This window comes from Anopheles nili, chromosome 2 (genome assembly GCF_943737925.1).
Source record: "Anopheles nili chromosome 2, idAnoNiliSN_F5_01, whole genome shotgun sequence".
Lineage (NCBI taxonomy): Eukaryota > Metazoa > Arthropoda > Insecta > Diptera > Culicidae > Anopheles > Anopheles nili.
Genome location: NC_071291.1, coordinates 66,969,097 through 66,989,802, shown reverse-complemented (window position 1 = coordinate 66,989,802; position 20,706 = coordinate 66,969,097). Strand labels below are relative to the sequence as shown.

The 20,706-nt window shown below is 42.4% G+C and overlaps 3 protein-coding genes across 3 annotated transcripts; 1 reads left to right on the top strand and 2 right to left on the bottom strand.

The window, feature by feature from the left end:
* Window positions 1–505: 505 nt before the first annotated feature.
* LOC128728737 (mucin-2-like) lies at window positions 506–1,969 on the bottom strand. Its single transcript, XM_053822383.1, has one exon. It carries the CDS (start codon window positions 1,967–1,969, stop codon window positions 506–508), a length of 1,464 nt encoding a protein of 487 aa, XP_053678358.1.
* Window positions 1,970–11,743: 9,774 nt separating this feature from the next.
* Window positions 11,744–13,140, top strand: LOC128720852 (sister chromatid cohesion protein DCC1). Its single transcript, XM_053814552.1, has 3 exons — window positions 11,744–11,760; window positions 11,830–12,504; window positions 12,573–13,140. The coding sequence occupies exons 1-3, from the start codon at window positions 11,744–11,746 to the stop codon at window positions 13,138–13,140; spliced, it is 1,260 nt and encodes a 419-aa protein (XP_053670527.1).
* A 1,536-nt stretch (window positions 13,141–14,676) lies between these two features.
* On the bottom strand, window positions 14,677–17,321 carry LOC128728727 (ATP-dependent RNA helicase DDX24). Its single transcript, XM_053822371.1, has 5 exons — window positions 17,121–17,321; window positions 16,630–17,052; window positions 15,978–16,561; window positions 15,743–15,912; window positions 14,677–15,677 (listed from the first exon to the last, which is right to left on the bottom strand). Exons 1-5 carry the CDS (start codon window positions 17,319–17,321, stop codon window positions 14,677–14,679), a joined length of 2,379 nt encoding a protein of 792 aa, XP_053678346.1.
* Between the last annotated feature and the right edge of the window lie 3,385 nt (window positions 17,322–20,706).

Genomic DNA, 20,706 nt, shown 5'->3' with positions numbered 1-20,706 from the left:
CCTGCATGGGGTGTGTGCTCCAAGTTCAACCCTTACCCGGTAGGGGCACGATCTCTTTCGTACGACCTGGCTACCTGGTTGCAAAATGGTCGAGTATCAGAGACCATTGTTTACCAGATGCCAACAGGTTTGGAGTTGGCATAAGTCGACCATTGAGATCGTCAACGAAAAGTGCAGAGAAGTTCAACTGACGCAGAACCTGACCTAGAAATATGATAGATTGCAAACAGTGCACTAGCTTCATAGATCTCTAGGACAGCGAATTCCTCCTACCAACTCCTCTATGATTTAATTCAAGAGACCGCGAATCTATAACGACACTGACAACGTGTTAAAGCAACCTCACTACTCATTTGCGAGATATTTATTTGTCAGCCCATCGGCAACGAAAACTTGTTGCAACAACTTTTTTTGCTCTGGAACAAGCTGAATTTTCGATTAATTATCATGGATAAAACATTGGGTTACCAGAACAAAAATGTATTGCTAGCAATTTTTCGAATCTCTAGTGCGACTCCGTTCTAATCGATTTTTTATTGACCCCAAAATGATTACCATTATTTTTGTTCTTGTTCTGCTTCTGTTTGTTCCTGTTCTTGTTTCTGTTGTTATTTATGTTCTTGTTTTTGTCATTGTTCTGTTTCATTTCCTCAACACCTGGTCCGTCTAGGTAGACCATGAGCTCTTCGTCGTTGTACGAGTCTTCATAATATTCTTGCAATACTGGCTCAATCTCGTCCTTAGTAGCTGGGGTAGTCACCATAGTCGTAGGAGTAGTCGCTCTGTCGGTGACGAATACCGGTGAAGTTGATGTTTGTAACAGACAGGGTGCCATGATCATCGAGGCCGACGTTCCCCCGGAAGCAAAAGGATCATCAGATTTTGTGTTTGAAGCAGTATATGGCATGTTATTCACAATAGGGATAGTACTGACCTTGGCCGTTGTCGTCGTGCCAACGACACCGAGAGGCATCGGTGCAAATTTATTGACCAGAGGAGTCGTGATAGTAGTTGGCAACGTAGTGGTGGTCGCTGTTGCAGTAGTCGTTGCAGGAGGCGCAGTTGTTGTAGGGGATGTAATCACAGTTGTGGTTGGTTTCACAGTGGTTGTCGATACCGTAGAGGTCGTGGGTATGGACGTCGTAGTAGACGGTGGTGAAGTTGTAGTAGGCAACGTTACAGCAGCGACTGTTGGCTTGGTTGTTGTTGACGTAGCTGCTGTTGTTGTGATCGGAGCTATTGTTGTTGTGATCGGAGCTGTTGTTGTTGTGGCCGGAGCTGTTGTAGAAACCGTTGTTGGCTTTGCTGTAGTAGTCGGCACTGTGGTCGATGTAGTCGACGCAGGAGTCGACGTAGTCGGTACAGAAGTCGTAGTCGGTACAGTCGTAGTTGGCGCAGGAGCCGTCGTAGTCGGTACAGTAGAGGTTGCAATTGTGGGCTTAGTAGTAGTAGTTGGCAAAGTAGTGGTGGTTGGCAGGGTAGTAGATGTCGTTGTTGGTTTGGTCGTCGTCGTTGGGATCGTTGTTGAAGTAGTCGTTGGCTTAGTAGTTGTAGTCGGCACAGGAGTCGTCGTGGCCTTAGTAGTTGTTGTAGCTGCTATCGTAGTAGCTGCTTTCGGTGTCGTAGTAGTTGGTTTGGCTGTAGTAGTAGTTAGTTTCGCTGTAGTAGTCGTTATTTTTGGTGTTGTTACTGTTGTTTTCACTGTAGTCCTAGCGGTAGTTGTTGTGTATTTGGTGGTTGTTTTCCTCGCGGTTGTAGTAGTCATTCGAGATTTCTTCGTTGTCGTTCGCTTTTGTACACGACTTTTCCATTTCACGTAGATCTTCATCCAAGCTTTTTGTAATCCAAAGAATCCGTCCATATCGTCGTCGTACTCCTCTTCTTCTGCTGCTGCTTGACGGTTCCGTTTAGCGTCCACTATGTATACCGCCAGCATGGCCAAAACGAGAAACCCGACGGCGATCTTCATTGTGACACGAAGATCAATTCGCGAAAAGTTGGAAGTTCTGGATGTTCTCTTCCGTATATATACGGTCTGCCCATTATGGCCGACTAATTTACTTTTAATGTAAATTTGAATAATAGTACTATTTCCGTGCCAGTCAAATGCTCTTGTAACAGCAGTTTTAAATTCATGCAGACTTGTTTATATTCAAGCGTTCGTGATAATGGTGTAATGCCATTTTAATGAGTATTAAGTTTTTTTTTATCAAAAAGCTGGTAACCTGGTGTTACGTTTAACTGTTTAAAATAAAAATATGTCAGGAGAACAATAAATGAAAATGGATAATAGATTTGCATGTCCTTTTTTTGTTGATATTTTGATTATTCCAATAATTCTGGACAAAGTTTGATTCAAACTACTATTTCATATCAAAATTCAACACATATTATAATTTTACAACTATAAAAAGTTAGTATTGCAATACGAATTAAGGTAGATATCCTTTAAAAAATTACAAATAAATTGTAATGCGGTACAAACCTGCCTTGATCACGAACGAAGATTAAAGATTAAAAATATGTTCATGCTAAATAATTATTTACATAAAATAATGCATTCATTTTTCTACAACAACTAGCTACTCAAAATATTATAACATAACTCTTCATAAAAGAATCGCCAATCAACGTCAAAATCGATCGCTCACCGATCACTTCGATCAAATGTAGATTATAACGAACTGGCAAACAATGGCATAACTCCCCAGCAAAATGATGCTCAGTCCAGCTTAATCCTCCGTCTTACAACCGTCATCTCTTCTTCCCTCAGTTCAATGGTTACGTCGACGAGGTGCCTTCACCAAAAGATTGTGATGATCTGATCAAATGATTCTCTGCCCTCGCTGGTGCATGGTCCCGGGAAAAAGGGTCGGCCAAGGTGTCGGTACGACCGGTCCGTTATTTGTTTGGGAGGGCAGAAATAAAGAAGCTGCCACGGGAACGACGGGAGAACGCTATAATTTAGGCCGTGAACTTATCGATTATTAATCGGTAAGTGGCATGAAATTAGGCAAACCAAGTCGAAGCGGGTTCAGCGACTCGATTGTTCAGTTTGAATGGATATTTTTCTTATACATTTATTTTTCTATTTTACGTCCAATTGCATCGGAGATGCCTTATTTTTTTCCAGCACCGGTGAAGTAATAATTGAAAACGTGCTCGCTTCGTATCAGCAACCGAAGATGTTTCACGCTGCGTGAGGGCGGGTAAAGGTTTAGAAAGGATCGCAGCTGCACCACAATGAAGCGGTTTCGCTTCTGAAATGCAAGACCCTTTTACCTTCGAGCGTAAGTACAGGGAGCGTACGTTTGATTTAGCTAATGGAAAGGTGCAAAAAAAAGGAAAGTCATAGTTCGCTTACGAGTGTGGTGCTTATGCAAATACGTTAGTAGTTAATTTCGCCAACGGATGTCAGAAACCAATGGACTGAAACGCTCCGCAACTTAAGACGCATTTCGGATTCTCGTCTATAGGCTATGTGATCGATTTAAATATTGGGCTACAAGAGAATATCATAAAGAATAAGGGCTGATATAATACTTTTGTTTAATAACTTAAAATTTAAAGAACATATTAAACAATAGACATATCATTTATTTCAGGTCGTAACAAATTTTTAACATTTCCTGTCTCATTAAAGATTGTTTAAGAACATTACCATTAGAATCAAATTTTGAAATATTTTAGTAATTTGACAGTACTTTAAACGAAATTACACAAGTCGTATCATTGGTTTTCCCTTCGATTTAGTAGTTGTAGAGGTTGTAGGCTGAGCAGTAGTTGTCGGTGTAGCAATTGATGTACTAGGAGGCAAAGTCGTCGTAGTAGTAGATGTTGGTACTGTAGTAGGAGGTACTGGAGTAGTTGTCGTAGGGGTCGTCACAATTACAGTGGCTGGAGCTGTGCTAGTGGTGAAAGCAAGTGTAGTTAACGGTAGTGCTGTTGTAACAGGAGCTAATGTGCTACTAGATGCCAATGTAGTGGCTATAATAGGAATTGCAGCAGGAGCAAGAGTCGTTGGCTTTGTGCTAGTGGTAGGAGACGAAGTCGTAGAAGATCCTGTTGCAATGGTCGTTGTCGAGGGTGGAATAGCAGTGCTTGTAGGGGCCATTGTAGTACTTGGAAGGAATGTAGTGGAAGCTGCCTTAGTGGTAGTAGTAGTACTAGAAGCTGTTGTGGCAGCAGCTGCCGTTGTCGTAGGTATTGTGGAAGTTAAAGATTCTATTATAGTGATCGTTGTCGAGGGTGGAATAGCAGTGGTTGGAGAAGCTGTTGGAGTATTTGGAAGAGATGTGGTGGAAGCCGTCTTAGTGGTCGTAGTAGTACTAGAAGTTGTTGTGGAAACAGGTGCCGTTGTCGTAGGTATTGTAGTAGTTGGAGTGGGTGTCGTAGTAGACGTAGAAGTCGTAGTAGGTGCAGAAGTAGACGACGTTGTCGTAGGTGTAGTAGTCGAAGATACTAAGCTCGTTGGAGCTGCCGTAGTAGTGCTCGTTGAGGATACAGGAACTGTTGTGATGGTAGTAGAAAATGTAGGTGTCGTAGTTGGAGTTATTATTGTACCAAGAACCGTGGTGATAATTGGAGCAGCAGTAGTAATAAGCGAAGGTTTTAAAGTTGTTACTGCTGTCGTTGTACTAGGAATAGTAACAGTATTAGATGGCGTTGTTGGTAAAACAGGAATCGTTGTAGTAACTGTAGTTTGAGCGGTAGTAGATGGTGGCATTGCTGTAGTTGTTGAAATAGTGGTGCTGGGAACCGTTGTCGTGGCAAAAGTTGTGGTAGTTGGTAAAACAGGAATAGTTGTAGTAACTGTAGTTTGAGCGGTAGTAGATGGTGACTTTGCAGTAGCTGTTGAAGTTGTAGTACTAGGAACCGTTGTCGTGACAGAAGTTGTGGTAGTTGTGGGAATCGTTGTAGTAACAGGTATTGCTGAAGTAGTAATAGATGTCGTTGTTGTTGGAGGAGTCGTAGAAATAATTGATGCCCCCAGTGTAGGTGGAACCGTAGTGGAAATAGATGCCTTTGATGTAGTCGAAGGAAGTGTAGACGTACCAATCGTCGTTGTAATAGCAGTCGTTTTAACAGTGGAAGGAACCGTTGTACTAGAAGTTGTGACAGGAACGGTAGTTGTAACTACAGGTTTTGTTGTCGTAGAAGTAATACGAGTTGTAGTGGGCGCGAAAGTAGTAGTGGTTGCCCGCGTAGTGGTCCTAGCAGTAGTTGTGGTCGTAGTCGGCAAAGTAGTTGAAGTTGTTAGTACTTTCTTAGTAGGCTTTGGAGGCACGGTAGTCGTTGGCATCGTGGTAGTTTTCTTATTATTTGGAGGTTTCTTAGTTTTTCCGGGCTTTTTCGTTGTGGTTGTTGTAGTAGTCGTCGTTGTTGTCGTTGTTGTGCTCCTTTTTTGTAATCCCTTCGCTAGGGCGCCCTTCAATTTATCGATCCATTTGTTCTCAGTAGAAGCTTTGGTCGTGATACCTTTTTCTGCTATAGCGTTCTTCAATTTGTCGAGCCATTTACCCCGAGTAGGAGCTGCGATTGTAATATCTTCATCTGCTTCGGTTGTTGTTCTTTGCCACCGATCATTTTTGGCAGCCAGTGCCATATGTAGGGCACAACAGGCAACGAATAGAAACCCAACCGAAATGCGCATCCCTGTAAACTCAACAAACCGATTTGAAACTAGCCTCTAAGACCACCTCGATGGTCTTTATATAACATTGCGTAAAGCTTCCTAATTTCAGTTTAATGTACATCGTTAGGGCTCGATCCACAGTTCGTTGACTTTTTTTGTGACTAATAGTACAGCATACAAAACTGGTTCATACGGGCTAAAGCAATAATTGAATTGGCAAAAGAAATCCATTCATCTTTACGATAAATATCTCGTTGAAAAGCGAAAATTGCGAACATAATTAGCACTCCACTCAATATTTCCGTCACAAACGATTGCTCAAAATTACGATCAAATCGCGACCTGTTCGATCAATATTTCAATCGAGCGTTAAGCATGCGCACTAAGGTCCTGGTTAATTGATTAACTAATTGATCACATTTACATAAAACGCACCCTCATACTCAGGCGGCTGGACATTCCCACCTTTGCCGTTCCGGTTTGTCCTGTTTGTGGTATGGTTGGAGTAGTTTACAAGAAAGCCAAAAATAATACGAAAAAAGAAGGCAACCAGCAACCTATTTGCGATCGTTCGAATTTGAATCGAACCGAAAAGTGAGCGGTCACTTTAAAAATTGTGCATCGATCTGATAAGCCGCCTCGCGTAATCGAGATGGTAAGCGGTAAAGATATCGATGAATCTACTGTTTTAACACGATGAAATACTCAGTGATGGAGAATACAAGTTATACTGAGAAGATTAAATGATCATGCGTTGCAAAGAAACTGTGACCAATTGCAGCAAATCAACTCAAATAAATTTGTCAGGCATTCTATAACAAAAATCATCCTGAGAGTGAAAGTAAAAAGGCCCATCTTTGCTCAACATTTCTCTACAAATTAGTTTCAAATACAATGTAAAATGATTGCAACATTTAAAGCCCCTAGCAACCACCGAAGCACGTGTTTGACGCCCTCCGGCGTAGCGGGTTTCATTACTTCATTAAAATCACATTAACGCATGTTACGATTGTAATGACCATCCGAAGCCGTAATCCTTATTGGGCCAAGCGGTAAACGATAGAAAATACGCACTGTCGTTATACTGTCATTTTACACACGCGTAAAATTGTGCAGAGGGCACAACCCGACGTAGAAAATTTGAATTTATTATCACACGACTCCGATGAAACTTTCCGCTGCAGTTGTCAGATTTTGAACTCGATACTTGCATAATTCAGCCCTTGCAAAGGATCCTTGCGCTGCCGCAGGGATTCCGCGGCCAAACCTTAACGAGTTTGCCATAGCTCTTGGTTTTGTTTCTATCACATCACATAATACATTTTCACCGGATCCGATTAACCGGCAGTCGGTGAGACCGCGGCCAGTCGTGCGCCACATGCCTTAATATATCGGTTACTGGTGCGACGACGTGGTATCGCTTCCACGTGCGTGCAGCTGTTAAGTAACGGTCGCTAAGTAATGCGGACAGAACGATGGAAATGGAAATCGATTAAACTTTTTTATTTGCTTCCTTTTGTTGTTGGAAGCCTGGCCAGCCTGTGACAGGGGATCAGGTTGCCCTGTGATGGCGCATAGGCGAAATGGCCAAATCGAACCGTGGTCGCCTCTTCGGCGCGTGAGGCAAATTTTATTAGATACTGCACAAGGACTGATAAGCGCTAGGAGTAAACGAACTATACTAACGAACGAACTAAACCTGATCAAAAATAATTGGATGCATCCTAGCAAATACGATTCATGCAGGTTTTAAAGGATTTTTACGAGAAAAAAATAATAATTTAGTTACATTTTTGGCAGAATGATTGACGAAAATGAAAAATTAGTACATTAACACCGTACATTCTACATAGATGCATTCTTTGGTTATGCATCTATTTGACGTAGTTTGGGGGATAAATTCAAATACTTCTACATCGATAAAGTCGCTACATGTTTCTGCAGAGAGCAATGCAGCATTCATGTAACTTATCAATCCATCGCAGCACCGCAGGAGTGAAAGCACCGCAGGCGGAGTAGTGGAGCACCCAGCGTTTAATCATAAATTGCAATTAACATGTATAAACGATTCAATTACCGCCGGTGGCTTAGCGCAAGCCGATGCAAACTCGAGGGGATGAAATTCATAACGCCAGCCCAGCCAAAGGATGCTGCTATCGGACGGGCGTACTGCGTAATCGGATACTTTGCCCAGTTTCCCCCACGATTCCGACGGGATCACGATCCCGACGAGCACGATAAAGGCGGCGTCCTGATCGCTGCTGGTGCAGGTAATTGACCTGGCCATTCAACCGCAAATGGCGGTGGCGATCACCATTTTGGTGCGACAAGCCACGATCGCTACTGCTGTTTGCGCCAGGCCGCATCTTTGACCTCCTTTTTGTATTGACACACCCGTGTGTAGGTCCTTCGAAGAAGAGTGCTCCGTGAAATTTTTGCAGCGCAATTAAGAAGGATGATGAAATTACTATCAACGTAGGTGTATATTCTTAATCGAATAGGGACTCAAGTGCTCGAGTGAATATTATGTATCAACGGTGGCACACAATCAAATAAATCCCTCATTATTTTAACACCATCGTTGAGTCTTTGCGACACCACGGAATAGTTCCAACAAACAAGCATATCTCGTCGCAATACCCGGCTTTTACACTCGGTGTCATTTTGCTCGATTCAAGCGCACCTCTTCACATCATTATATCATATTAGCTGCTCGTAAACACACCCTCAAACGGAGAAGACGCAGCCGTCCATTTACATAAGCCACCAGCACACGAGGCGTTTTTTTATCTTGCAAATGTGCATTTAACAGTTCTTAACGAGTGTGCTAAAACTGTTCAATAAAACTGGGAATTTCATTGACCATTTTACCACCATCAAATCAAACGGCGCTACATGGTGTTTCATATGTAAAATCGATTAAAACCAATGAGGAAATATATTCGAACTAGTAGTGCGCGTATTTTGTCGTGTGTAGTGCGTGTATTAAGAGCCGGGTTTTCTAAAACAATAAAACTTAAATAATATTTTATCTACAAAGTAAATTTTTCCTCAAATATCTTTCTATAGTTTTACCTTCCCTTTTAAGCCGCCCTTTTCATTCAGATAATAGAAATACAATTTAGCATGAAAACTAAGTGCATACATACAATGCAAGTTATATTGGGTAATGATTTAAAATTGAAAAATTAATCAACGAATTACATTGCACGCTATTATCTAGACATTTTCACATAGCATCAATAAGTCTGTTTCAGCGAAGGGAATTTTCCATAAAAAAACGTTCCCCAAAAACCCATTAGATAGTGTGAGATTCCGGCATTAACCTTGCCCGTGTAGCTACAAGCCACAAAGCCAATGGTTTACTTAGTGCCCAACATTTTACGCTTGTCAATTGGGTCCGCTCTGTCGCTGTGTGGCTCCAGCAACCTTTCCTGTGGACACTAAAGTTGAGCTACCTTTGCAAGCCTAAAAAAACTGCAACCCTACAGCACGCACACTTCCCAGGAATCCTTAACCTAGAAGTGCACTAGTTCCTCCGGCGAGTAAGGTGCGTTTGTCAAGAGCTCCCCTGGCACAAATATCGCACGGTGGCGAATCGATTTGTGACTACACCCACTTTGGGACAGGCGTATCGAGACGGTTTTCGGCACCGGGCACATGGCCGGGTGGAAAATTAATCCGTCAATCAGCCTCCTCCCCAGTGGGCTACCGAGCTGGGGGCGGCCAAATTCGCTGCCAAAGCCAAGGGCTTCACGCAGAGGGGGACCGATTCGTGGGTGAGCGAGAAAGAGCGTGTGATCAAAAACGCAACCCTGCTCGCTTACACCTCGCGGGTGATCGTGGGCACCGAAAAGATTGCGGCCAAAAGCTGATTGCTTGATTGCTAACCGAGCCTGGTCGATTTTCGGGGCCCTCGGGCCATGGAGAGGGGGGGGGGGGGAATCCTGGCGTCAGCGCCGTGAAGCCCCCAGCCGCAAGGTGTCCATTAAACGGTTGTAACCGCAGCCGAATTCATTTGTGCGATCGTTGATTAATTGCTCCACCGGGGGCGCGTGTGCACGCCCTGCTGCTGGTTGGCTGGCGGCCCCCGCTGGTTTTACAACATTTTCCACGCCAGTGAAATGTGCGGAGCCAAGGTTTCCGTCTCCCAGCCATGGGAGGTGGTCCGGTTGAAATTTCCTACCGTGACAGTGGCAAGGAGGTGGCTTAGAATGAACTTTAAGGTCACCGGGTTGCGGGCAGGGCCTAGCTTAGGGCTAGTGCTTCGTTTCGGTTCATGTAAACGAAGCTACAAAGGCTGAGTCAGCACATGCGATGGGTGCATTTGGGTGGTGGCGTGTGAGCATGAACATTATTGATTGTTTAGTTAGAAAAAAGAAACAAATTTTTTATTGTATAGATTGTCGGGGCATTTAATTATTTAAAAAAACAAATTGGATCAGCACGTGTTAAAATTTAAACCGTACCATGGGCAAATAAATGATGCTACTTTATGAACTATTCTTAGACATTCATCTTCCCAGAGGACTGCATCTTTTAGAGAGAATCCCTCTGAGGTCCTAAAACTAGAGCACCATTATGTGGCTTCCTTTTTGGAGATTGTTCCTTAAGACACCTAGAGTCGGCATTCCCATAGCTTTCGCTGCAGAGCTCCTTATTCAAGCGCAACCCTTTGTACGGTTGTGTAACGCCCGTGGAATAATTTCGCGGTTGTCTTCTGCCCTGAACGAGATGGAAACAAATTAACGAAACACCGAAGCCGACCAGCTTCACCGGGCGATGAGCAATTTTCCACAGTTTTCCTGCCCCACACCAAACATTCAGAAGACAGAGAGAGAAAGAAAAACGAGCGAGAGAAGCACGTCTGCTTAAATAGATACCAAAACGAGCCACGAGAAACGCTTCTTCGCCGATGGGCTGTGTTTTCTGAATTCGATTGTCCCGCAAACCGTTGAAACAAGCACTGGGTATCGAAATACGTGCCGTGGTCGTCTTTGAAGGTGGGTAAAAGTTGTCCCATGCAAGCGATCATGGTACGGTTGCGCAAAGTAAAAGAACCGCCTTGCTTCATCTATCCTGCAGCCGCTTACGCTCGGTTGTCGGGAGGCGCTGATGATGTTGATGGCAGCATCGTTTGTCGTGCAACCTATTTCAGTGCATCGAAGATGCGCGCTGTGACTGGACAGACGAATTGCTCCAGCCCATATTCAAGATGAGCCATGGATAATTCGTCGGATTCGCGACATGATAAATGTTCACTAGATTGCACCTATCAACGTGTAAGAAAAATCGCTTACAAAAACGAAGCTTGTCTGTTGGTCTGTTGTCAATGGGATTGATAATTTGATAGCATGAGTGCCGGTGCAGGTGCATCGCGATCCATGCAAGCATGGTGGATAGCACAAAAATTATGTAACACAAAGTAAGCCTTCTTGGCACAACTTTTTCGTTGAAAAAAAATAGTACTAGAGATACTGTACAGCTACATATTATACCTAATGTAGCAGAAATTAAAATTTTTATCTTTTAATGCATTTGCAGCATGTTGCATTTGATGCACATTTGTTTTATTGCAGTACAGTTTAAGCTCATTGTATGCACAATTGAATCAACTGTATTGGTTCTTTAGCTGTTTAAATTTTAAATCTAGCTCATTAATTATCATGTACTACAAATTACTATTTTAGTAACCGATTAAAATCGAATTTTAAAGTAAAAACACTTGGAGCACCTTATGCAGCATGTGAACGTGCCCCGATGGCCAAACGTCATACAAGTTTGACACAAGTGTTGGCGCCAATATCAGTGTTTATTTTGATTCCTTACTGTTGGAATATATTCAAATTCATTACAGCAGAATTACAAGAGATTAGAATTGTTTCAAAAACGATTTTACAGAAAATTGATGCTCAAAGTGCTATTTTATAATCGAGCATACAGTAACTATTGGGATTCTTCAAAATATATACATCGCCTGCGTCAACTTCAAAATGTATTGTTTTTAAGCACTTATTATATCTTTTGTGCTAGTTCTCAGTTGTTTTGATTAGCTTTATAAATGCTGCTGAATTTAAAGTTTAAAATTGAATAGTTTTTACTACAAACATGATTTATAGCCAAGAGTAAGTATTTAAATGTTAAAAATCATTCAGTAATTAGTACTTACTATGTATGCTCTCTTTTTTTAACAGTTATGCTAGATCCATCGATGATGTCCGTACCATCGTAAAACACGCTAAACTTGATCATAAAAACCTCACCAACACGGCACAGGCCATCTACTATCCAGTAGAAGAAGATGGACACGATTTGAATGGTATAAAGCTGATAGAGGTTGATGAATCTATCATTGAAGAAATTCAAAACGGAAATGAAATATGCTTCAAAGGCGCGTTAAACGAGAAGGTTGTGTTATGTACAGAATCGCGTACATACGAAGTAAAGGAGGCCGAAATATCAAACAGTTTGTTGTTGGTGAAAAATCTAAAACTTGCCCAAGCAACCAGCCGTTCGCCCCTCAAAAGCCCCAAGAGCGGTGTTAACACGTCCATGGATAGCAGCATTGAGGAGGATGCGTCCGAAACGGTCGACACCGTCGATGAGGTGGAACGCAAGGAAGTGGTAAAGATATTTCACGATTATTTCGAACTTCGGCAAGTGAAACCAAAATACAGAAAAATTATCGATCTGCTGCGATTGACGAGGTATGCCGGTCCGGAGAACGAGCATCTTATCGACAGAACGCTGTTGTTTCGGTTCAATCAACTGCTAGATACCATCCAATGCAGCAAGGACGAATTTCAAGAGGGTCTAAAAAAATACCGAGCCATCGAAATCGATGACCGCATACGAATGTTGGACTTAGAGTAGGTTTTACTTGATATATAACTTTTAGTTGTATTTCTAAATCTGTTAACATATTAATTCACTTCAGATATGAATACCGAGTCCTTACGTTACTTCTATCCGTGATATCGGAAAACTCCTGGCAGCCCGATGCAGTCGATAAAGAGATCACAACTGAAGCAATGCAGGGCATAATTCCGTTCGAAGTGGTAGATGGAATTTTCGACGTTTATACCTATCCAAGCGAGCGAATTCCGGACCGGTACCAGTATCGCGAGGAAACTGTATGTGCCCTATTCGCAGAGAAGATACTGCAACACGGGTTAAAGTTTCATATCGACGAGTTTTTAGTCACGTGGCAGGAAGCGCTACCAGAGGGTTTCGAAGTGAACGAAAGCTATCTGCGTGGCATTGGAATAATCGATCGAGAAGGAAACGTGCCATGTGTGCGAGGTTTTAACGAGGCCGATCTTCCTACAAATCTTCTCGGCCGACTCGATACACTGTTTCGAACGAAGGAACGATGGAATCTGGAGCAAATCGAACCGTACATTGAGTGCTTTGCAACGCCGGCTGTGGGCGTCACGTCGCTGTTGGCCAAGTACACACGCTCGTTAGTCATAAAAGGTGTTCGAATGTATGTATCGAAGCATTAGATGGCTTTAATAAAAGGTTGTTATAATCTAAAATTGAACACAGAGTTTTTGTTACATCATAAGACAGGAACATCTCATGGTCGACTCAACGGGAGCCAACAATTAATAATTTAAACGGCTTTTTGTCCTTTTGTTTGCCTCCTACCCGGGCATACTCGGTTCCAGAATACAATTTATAGTATACTTGCTAAGTAATAATATACTTCCGACATAATTGAATGGCCGTGCTCTGCTATCGCGGAACCATTAGTGGTTGAGAATAGTTCATTCATATTAATTTATCTTAAATTGAGGTTTTCTGGCTCATGTTTAATTCTAGCATATGCTTCTGGTACGTACCAGAGCCACAATCACTGCTTATTTTTGCGTATGCTTACGTATTACTAAACATACGTTAACTTATTGAAAACGATCCCGGATGTTTACACTCATGAGTCTCGAATGCATAATCTCTAGCACTAGAATGGAAAAGTAGCTGGCTAGCCCATCCAGAAGAATCAAAACAAACCCATGTAATACCAAAGAGCCTAGAGCATTTTTCATAGATATTACCAGCAAGAGACCGTGGCCACTATCTTATATGCGTGGTAAACTTAGCCGGATTTCCAGAATTATGTATTTCATCGTACAGTTGTTCTTGATGTGTTACTCTGAAATCTATTCTAAGCTCTACCGTTTGGTGAAAATCTGGTCAGCAGTTGATTTTTTATTTGGGAATTCTCATTGAAAGTTTGCAATTATATCTTTTACGAATGGGACGAGTGTTTCGTGAATAGCTTAGCAATCTTATATTGGGTATTTAATACCATAATAGCCTCTGTAGTTGCTACACTGTAGACAATCTTCCGTAAAACAATAGTTTGGTTCACAAATGTTTGTTTCGGAATCCTCATTGAAAGTTTGCAATTATATCTTTTACGAATGGGACGAGTGTTTCGTGAATAGCTTAGCAATCTTATATTGGGTATTTGATACCGTAATAGCCTCTGTAATTGCTACACTGTAGACAATCTTCCGTAGAACAATACGATCAGGCCGTCACTCTAATAAATAAAAAAAAGACCATCTTCCGTCTTGTATCTGAGATATATTTTGTCAATAAAGCAGTATTCGAGGTAGGCCAAGATTCCGATCAAAATGTTACTTATAATAAAAGTATATTTATCCAGCGCTACACCCATTTATCGGTCAGGAGAATCCATAACCACTTGCTGTCGAGCATCATGGTTCACCAATCTTAGCCGTTTGCGGACAGATTAACACCATCAGAACATCTCAATCTGGGCCTGCCATGCCTCTCCTGGTCATATGGATGACCCAACAAGATTTCATGCTCCAAACTATGGCCTAAAACCCTCCTGTTTGCTAACATTAACCGTCCAAAACATTAGGACTATCCCGTTTATTCAAGGTTATGTATACGGTGACACGTGGTTCTGCTCTGCATATTAAAGTATATAAAAGAGAAGAGGCTTGAGATTCGGAATTAAATCAATCAATAAAGAAAATAGTATTAATGTATTTATTTGCTCATGATCAATAATGTTTCTTCTTGTTTCTGCGCTGTTTTTTCTCCAAAATCCGATCCTGTTCTGTCTTACGTATCAGACTGATCGCCGAATGTTCCGTTTCAGTCGGTAACTTCGGTCCCGCAATGTTCAACGACGGGTAGCTCAGTTCCATTCGATCCACAACTAGAGGCATAGCAAGCAATCGGCTGAGCTCCGTCCTTCTCGCTTTAAATTCACGTTTACGTTTTGTTTGCTCTAACTTGCGTGCTTCTTCCTGTTCGCTGTCCGCTTCGGAATCACTTTGGAATTCCTTTGCAAGCTGGTCTTCCCAAGAGCGGCTCGCTCCCGAACGTCGCTGCTGCAGATCCATCTTCTCAATTTGACGAGCCAGATTTACACGCTCCTTTACCTGCCGCATCACCCGATCCAAAGTGGGATACAGAGGAAGGTCCTCGGTGCGACCCAAATCCTGATTCAATTTTACGTAATCCTTTACCTCAGCTGGCCCTATCAGTAGTATAGTTAACCCTTCCTTGCTGGCCCGAGCCGTACGACCCGAACGATGCACATAGTTTTCTGTTGTCTTGGGTACCTGGTAATGAATTACGTGATCGACGTTTGGGATATCAAGACCACGAGCAGCTACATCAGTTGCAATCAGCAACGCCCTAGGGTTGGAAGTGAACCGCTCCAAGTTTTTCAGCCGCTGACGCTGTTGCATGCTCCCGAACAGGCTCAGTGGATTACAATTTAGGTACCCAAACAAAGATACGAGACGTTTCACACAATCTATCGAATTACAAAACACCAATGTGCGACCAGGATGGCGCTGTAGAAAATAGAACAAGTAGTAATCCTTGTGCTCCATCTGGCACAAAATACGTGACTCAGTTAACGTACGAGCAGTGCCATGGTCTTGTGTGAGGTCAACGATCTTCGGATTAGTCATGCCAATAACTTCAATAAGATTATCCATGCGCTGGCCGGGAGTTTGTTTAATCACCTTTTTAGCTTTTTTTGCATTTTCTGGTAGGATGAAAAGAATGATAGTGATAGTGTTATTCGTCCAAATATGATTAGTCAAAACCTACTCTTCAGATGGTCTGGTAGGTCGTGATCCATGGTAAGTGTTGCAGAAAAAATATAATTTCGTCGAAGTTTCTTCGCATCCTCATTTGAATTTATCAGTTCAAGAAGCTGCTTAAGCTCATCGAAGTGCCCCTTTTCTAGCATACGATCAGTTTCATCAATTACAAGGTATCTGAAATTTCAGCAAATTCGCATAAACATTAATATACAAACATATCGTTTTTTTTTTCAATATACCTTATCTGTGTTACTTTCGATAGATGAGGATTTTCACTCTGAATCAGCTCCCACAAACGACCCGGTGTTGCAATTACAATCTCGGGACATTTGCGAAGCAGACGCTCCTGTTTTACCGCGGCAAGTCCACCAAAAATGGTTGCAATGTTTATGTCCGTGTATTTAGTCATCGCTTTCAAGTGATCGTTTATCTGAACCGCCAGTTCACGCGTTGGCGTTAGAACCAGCCCGTACAACGGTTTGTCGGGATCGACATAGTTCTGCTTTACGTTGGCTCCTTCCTCGCGAAATACCTTTTCATCTTCTTCCGTCATTTCAAAGTCTTCCGGAGGTGGCGTTTGTTCGTGATCACTTGATTCGTCTGCGATAGCTTTTTTCTCTTTTTTCATTTGCATGATACCTTCCAGCATTGGTATCCCGAATGCTAATGTTTTGCCACTACCCGTCTCAGCTGCACCAAGTAAATCCCGTCGTCCAAAAATTGCAACCGGAAGGGCTTGGGATTGAATTTCAGTGGGTATTTTAAATCTTTTATCAGCAAGTGCTCTCACAATAGGTTCAGAAACACCAAGCTCTATCCATGACTGCATAAAAAAACCAATGTTGAGTATAAATACGTATAAATCATGAATAATTTGTTAAAACAACTTACCGCATAATCAACACTCGAATACGGTTCAGGTTTAGCTTTAGGAGATTCTTTTTCAAAGCTTTTCTGTTTCGATTGTTTCTTTTGCGCCTTGCATGGCGGTTTCAGTAACATCGAAAAACCGGCGTGTGGTTTGGCTTCCGAGCTAGGAGGTTCTTGATTTTGATTTTCCGCATTTTTTCCATTCAATTCACGATTCACATTTTGTTTGGGTGTCTTCTTTATGAGTTTTGGAACATCATCAAAACCAGAATCTTCCTCCGTGGAAATTACTTCATCAGCACCTGCTGCTTTTAAAGCTTTTACTCTTTTAGGTTTCTTTTTGTTGATGACTTCCTCATCCGAATCGCTATCATTTTCGCTATCAGACGAATGCTTCCTTTTCGATTTCTTTTTCTTATCCTTAGGTTCAACATCTTTTTCTCTCTGCAAATGATATCGTGAAAGTAAAATTCAATAAAAAAAATCCCAACTTCTTTAAAACGAAAACCAACCTTTGTCTTTTCTTTTTTGACGAAGTTTCCGGAATAGTTTTCTAAGATTTCCAACCCGATGAAGCCGCCAAAATCAGCACCTTCATCGGATATCACGGGACCATTTAATTTGACTGGCTGCCACGACACCTCCTGGGGTTTTTTACGAGCGTTTGCCTTTTGTGGCCTCCTTTTTGGATTGAATTTACGCTGTTTCTGCATTTTGTAAAGAAATCAAATGCGACCGGTGAATTATTTAGTTGTACACGTGCGTTTTTGATTCGCATTTATCAAAACAAATGAAGAACACTGGCAAACGTCAAAAAGATAAACATTTCCATACCAAGGTGTATATAGTTATCATCTACTTTTTCTGATAAACCTTGGTATGTCTTAAGACGTTACCTACTAAAGTCTTACTATAGTTTTAAAAAATAACCATAATAATTTTCAATATAACATGGTAATTTATGTTAAGTAGCTTCCTAAATAGTGTATTATTAGGTGTATAAAAGCACCAAACATGTAGTTATTGGATATAGTTTATAGCTTATATGTTATTCACTTATCTAATTTTCATACAGTTTATTATACTTTAAGAAAGAAAAAATTCCGTTTTTCTATGCTTCTTAACAAATTGCTTTACGTTTAAACAATAAAGCAATATAAAATGGGTCACATAGCTTTTCTAATTCCTCGTATATTGTAAGAATACAACTTGTTGAATTGTAAAACAGTTGCTTTCTTTAACCAACATAGCTGTTCCACATGAATCATTTCTATTCCAAGCCCTCAAACAACTCTTAGCAACAAACAGTTTAAATTCCATTTAACTGCTTCCAGTGGCACTGCTTGTCGTCATCGATAATAAACAATAAGCTCAAGTGACTCTATACCATATCCGTAACTTCTTATTCAAAATTTCCATTCGCCTCACGTGCCAGGCTCCAACGATCGCAGCGCGCATCAACGACGCGTGTAAGGATAGTGCGAACTTCAAACAAAATCACTTCCGCCCCATCGGTAGGTCATTGTCGCACTTTCGTCACGCAGCATCAGACCTCGTCTAAGGACAACTGGTGTCATCTGCCTCAACCGGTCATCTCAGCGCATGTGCACGCGATTTATGCTAAATTTTGCACACTATCATTTTTTGCGCATGGCGGTATCGTGTTCGACCTTATCTAAGCTACTTCCTACACCAACACTCGACGTAGAGGAGGAAAGAGGATTCTCTTTAATCTCACAGATGTTATTCATAATATGCTTGAAAAGCGAATCCAACGGCTTAAAGTGCAACTGCTGGAACGCAATGGATGGCAGAACCTCGTACGCCAGCGTTGGTATCGAGAAGGGGAGCAGTATCAACGAACTCACAACAAACGAGCGCGGGGCGACAGGCCGAGCTGCTCCACCATTTGGTGATCAGAACATTTAAGCAAACCCTCGCGAACCTGGCAGGCATTTCGCGGCCAACCGAACGACGATACGCACGCACTTTCAGTTTCGTGCTCCGCGGCGCCTTTTTATGTGCTGCGCTTTATGTTGGCTCATTGCATCGCGCGTGTTTGTATGTGCTACGGTGCAAGAACTTGTCGCAACCCCTACGATAAGGTATCAATTACCCTCGATTGAATTTGACCGTTGATAGGAGCAAGGGAATTGTAGTTCGCATATGAAAAAAAGCTTACTCGATCAATGTGATCGAGCACGTGATTTTGGCGGAACATATCCTGTCGGGTGATTAGTGCGTTTCGTGTTATTAAAAGTGCTGTAAATAGTGATTTCTGTGAAAGTTCGTTTATGTTTTCGCCTGAAGAGTTATTTTTTCTAGTAGTTGTTAAAAGCTAATAGGTGAGTAATGAAACACAAATCAAGAGATGCAAAAGAACTATTATTTCTATTGGACGTCAATTCATGATGGGATTGTTTAGACCAATTGTATGGAAAACAATAATTAATACGCCTCTCCATGTGCCCATACATCCCGAGAAGGAAATATAATGACCGATTATAATGTTCTCAGCGCCAAATCGAACGCTCAGCACCGACGGCCACGTGAGAGCCAGTAGAGCTGCATTCAGCGCATGCATTTTGAGTCTTTTTTTTCCACAGGTCTCTAACTCATTCATGAATGTCAAGTTCAACTAGTCATGTACACTATCTAGTGTGGCTTTGCCTGGTGTTCGGAACGCCTTCCTGCTCTGCAGTGGAAGTTGGCGAGCATTTTCCGTCCACGGCTCACCAAACTTCCCTCAAGTTTTCGTGCGACTGCACCTTTCGATCAATCCACAACCAATTTTGTTTGATTTTGCGTTATCAGCACAAACAAAACGTTGTAGCACTCCTACCAAACGGGAAAGGGTGTTTTTCATGTCGTGTTGCGTGGCCAATTTTATTTGCCGACAACGCGCACCCATTAGCCGTATCGGTTTCGGAGTGTTGTGTGGAATTTTTTTTGTGAACAGAGGCGTTTTTTTGACACATTTAGTCTAGGTGCACTGTGGTAGCGTCAGCTGTTCATTAAGTGGGGATAATAGTTCGAAAGGGACGCATCGCTTTTGGAGACCAAAAAAAAGCTGCACGCGCGAATATCGCGCCACCATCGCTGTTTCGCGCCCCCGTGAAGCATCCGGGCTTCGGGCCTCTTCTAATGTTTCATTTGAACGAGTAATCAACTAATCGATCGGCCGATCTAATGCATTTCATTCCCCACCACTTTGACCGGTCGGAAAACCGGGCCACAAGCATAATCGCGCGAGTTGCATTTCCTTTCCTGGCGTGTGAAAAGTGCATATTTGACAGTGACACACATTCGATGCACTAAAGCGGTTGGAAGGGAACCCAGCAGGTGGACGGGGGTGGGGGAGCATGATGCAACTGATCACAAGGCTTTCTTGAGAAATATTCGAGCGGCTGTAGAGTTCTTAGGAGTTAGGCGACGAACCTGACGCTAGTTTTTTTTGCACGAATTTAATGAAAAAAAAAACACATACACGCGCACGCAATAGCATCAAAATAGGCTGTTATCGAACAACCTCTAACTCGCGCTAATTGTAGATTTTGCTGGTCTTTCCCAAAATGAATGGCTTGTAAGTGTGTCTGGTTTACGCCAAAGAAACAAAATGTTCGCCAAAATCGTAAACCGGTTCAGAGTGACCACGCTGGAGGACGCTGTAATGGGAGCTAATTGACCCCCAGTGCAGTGCCGCGCCTCCAGAGGAGTGGGGAGTTGATTTTAAAATTCATCCCAAATAGACATGCAAAGCGACATGCCGAAAGGCGATGGCCGAGAAATGTTCGCGCCGGGTGGCAAAAATGACCCACGGCAAATTTCTTTGGTTTCCCGAACCTGTTTCCCAAACTTGAGCGGGCGACATAGATGGGCGTGAATCCTTGGAGTCCTCGAGGGCCACTACACCGCTGGAGGGGTTCATTTTAAACTGATCAGGCTCGCAGGAACCGACGGCGTTGACATTGGGGTGAGCTGCTTTCGCAGTGAAACTGATCTAAAATATCAGGAACCCGAACGGACTGACCCTTCTCTTAGGTTGCTGCACTTCGACCACGGCGGTCAGAAGGAAAGGCTAAATTAGGGTCCATGGAA

Coding starts and splice junctions, on each gene's coding strand:
- LOC128728737 (XM_053822383.1), bottom strand. CDS start 1,969: ATGAAGATCGCCGTCGGGTTTCTCGTTTTGGCCATGCTGGCGGTATAC.
- LOC128720852 (XM_053814552.1), top strand. Junction 12,505..12,572: donor ATACGAATGTTGGACTTAGA/GTAGGTTTTACT, acceptor AATTCACTTCAG/ATATGAATACCGAGTCCTTA.
- LOC128728727 (XM_053822371.1), bottom strand. CDS start 17,321: ATGCAGAAACAGCGTAAATTCAATCCAAAAAGGAGGCCACAAAAGGCA. Junction 15,913..15,977: donor TCGAAAGTAACACAGATAAG/GTATATTGAAAA, acceptor CTGAAATTTCAG/ATACCTTGTAATTGATGAAA. Junction 15,678..15,742: donor CCTACCAGACCATCTGAAGA/GTAGGTTTTGAC, acceptor TCATCCTACCAG/AAAATGCAAAAAAAGCTAAA.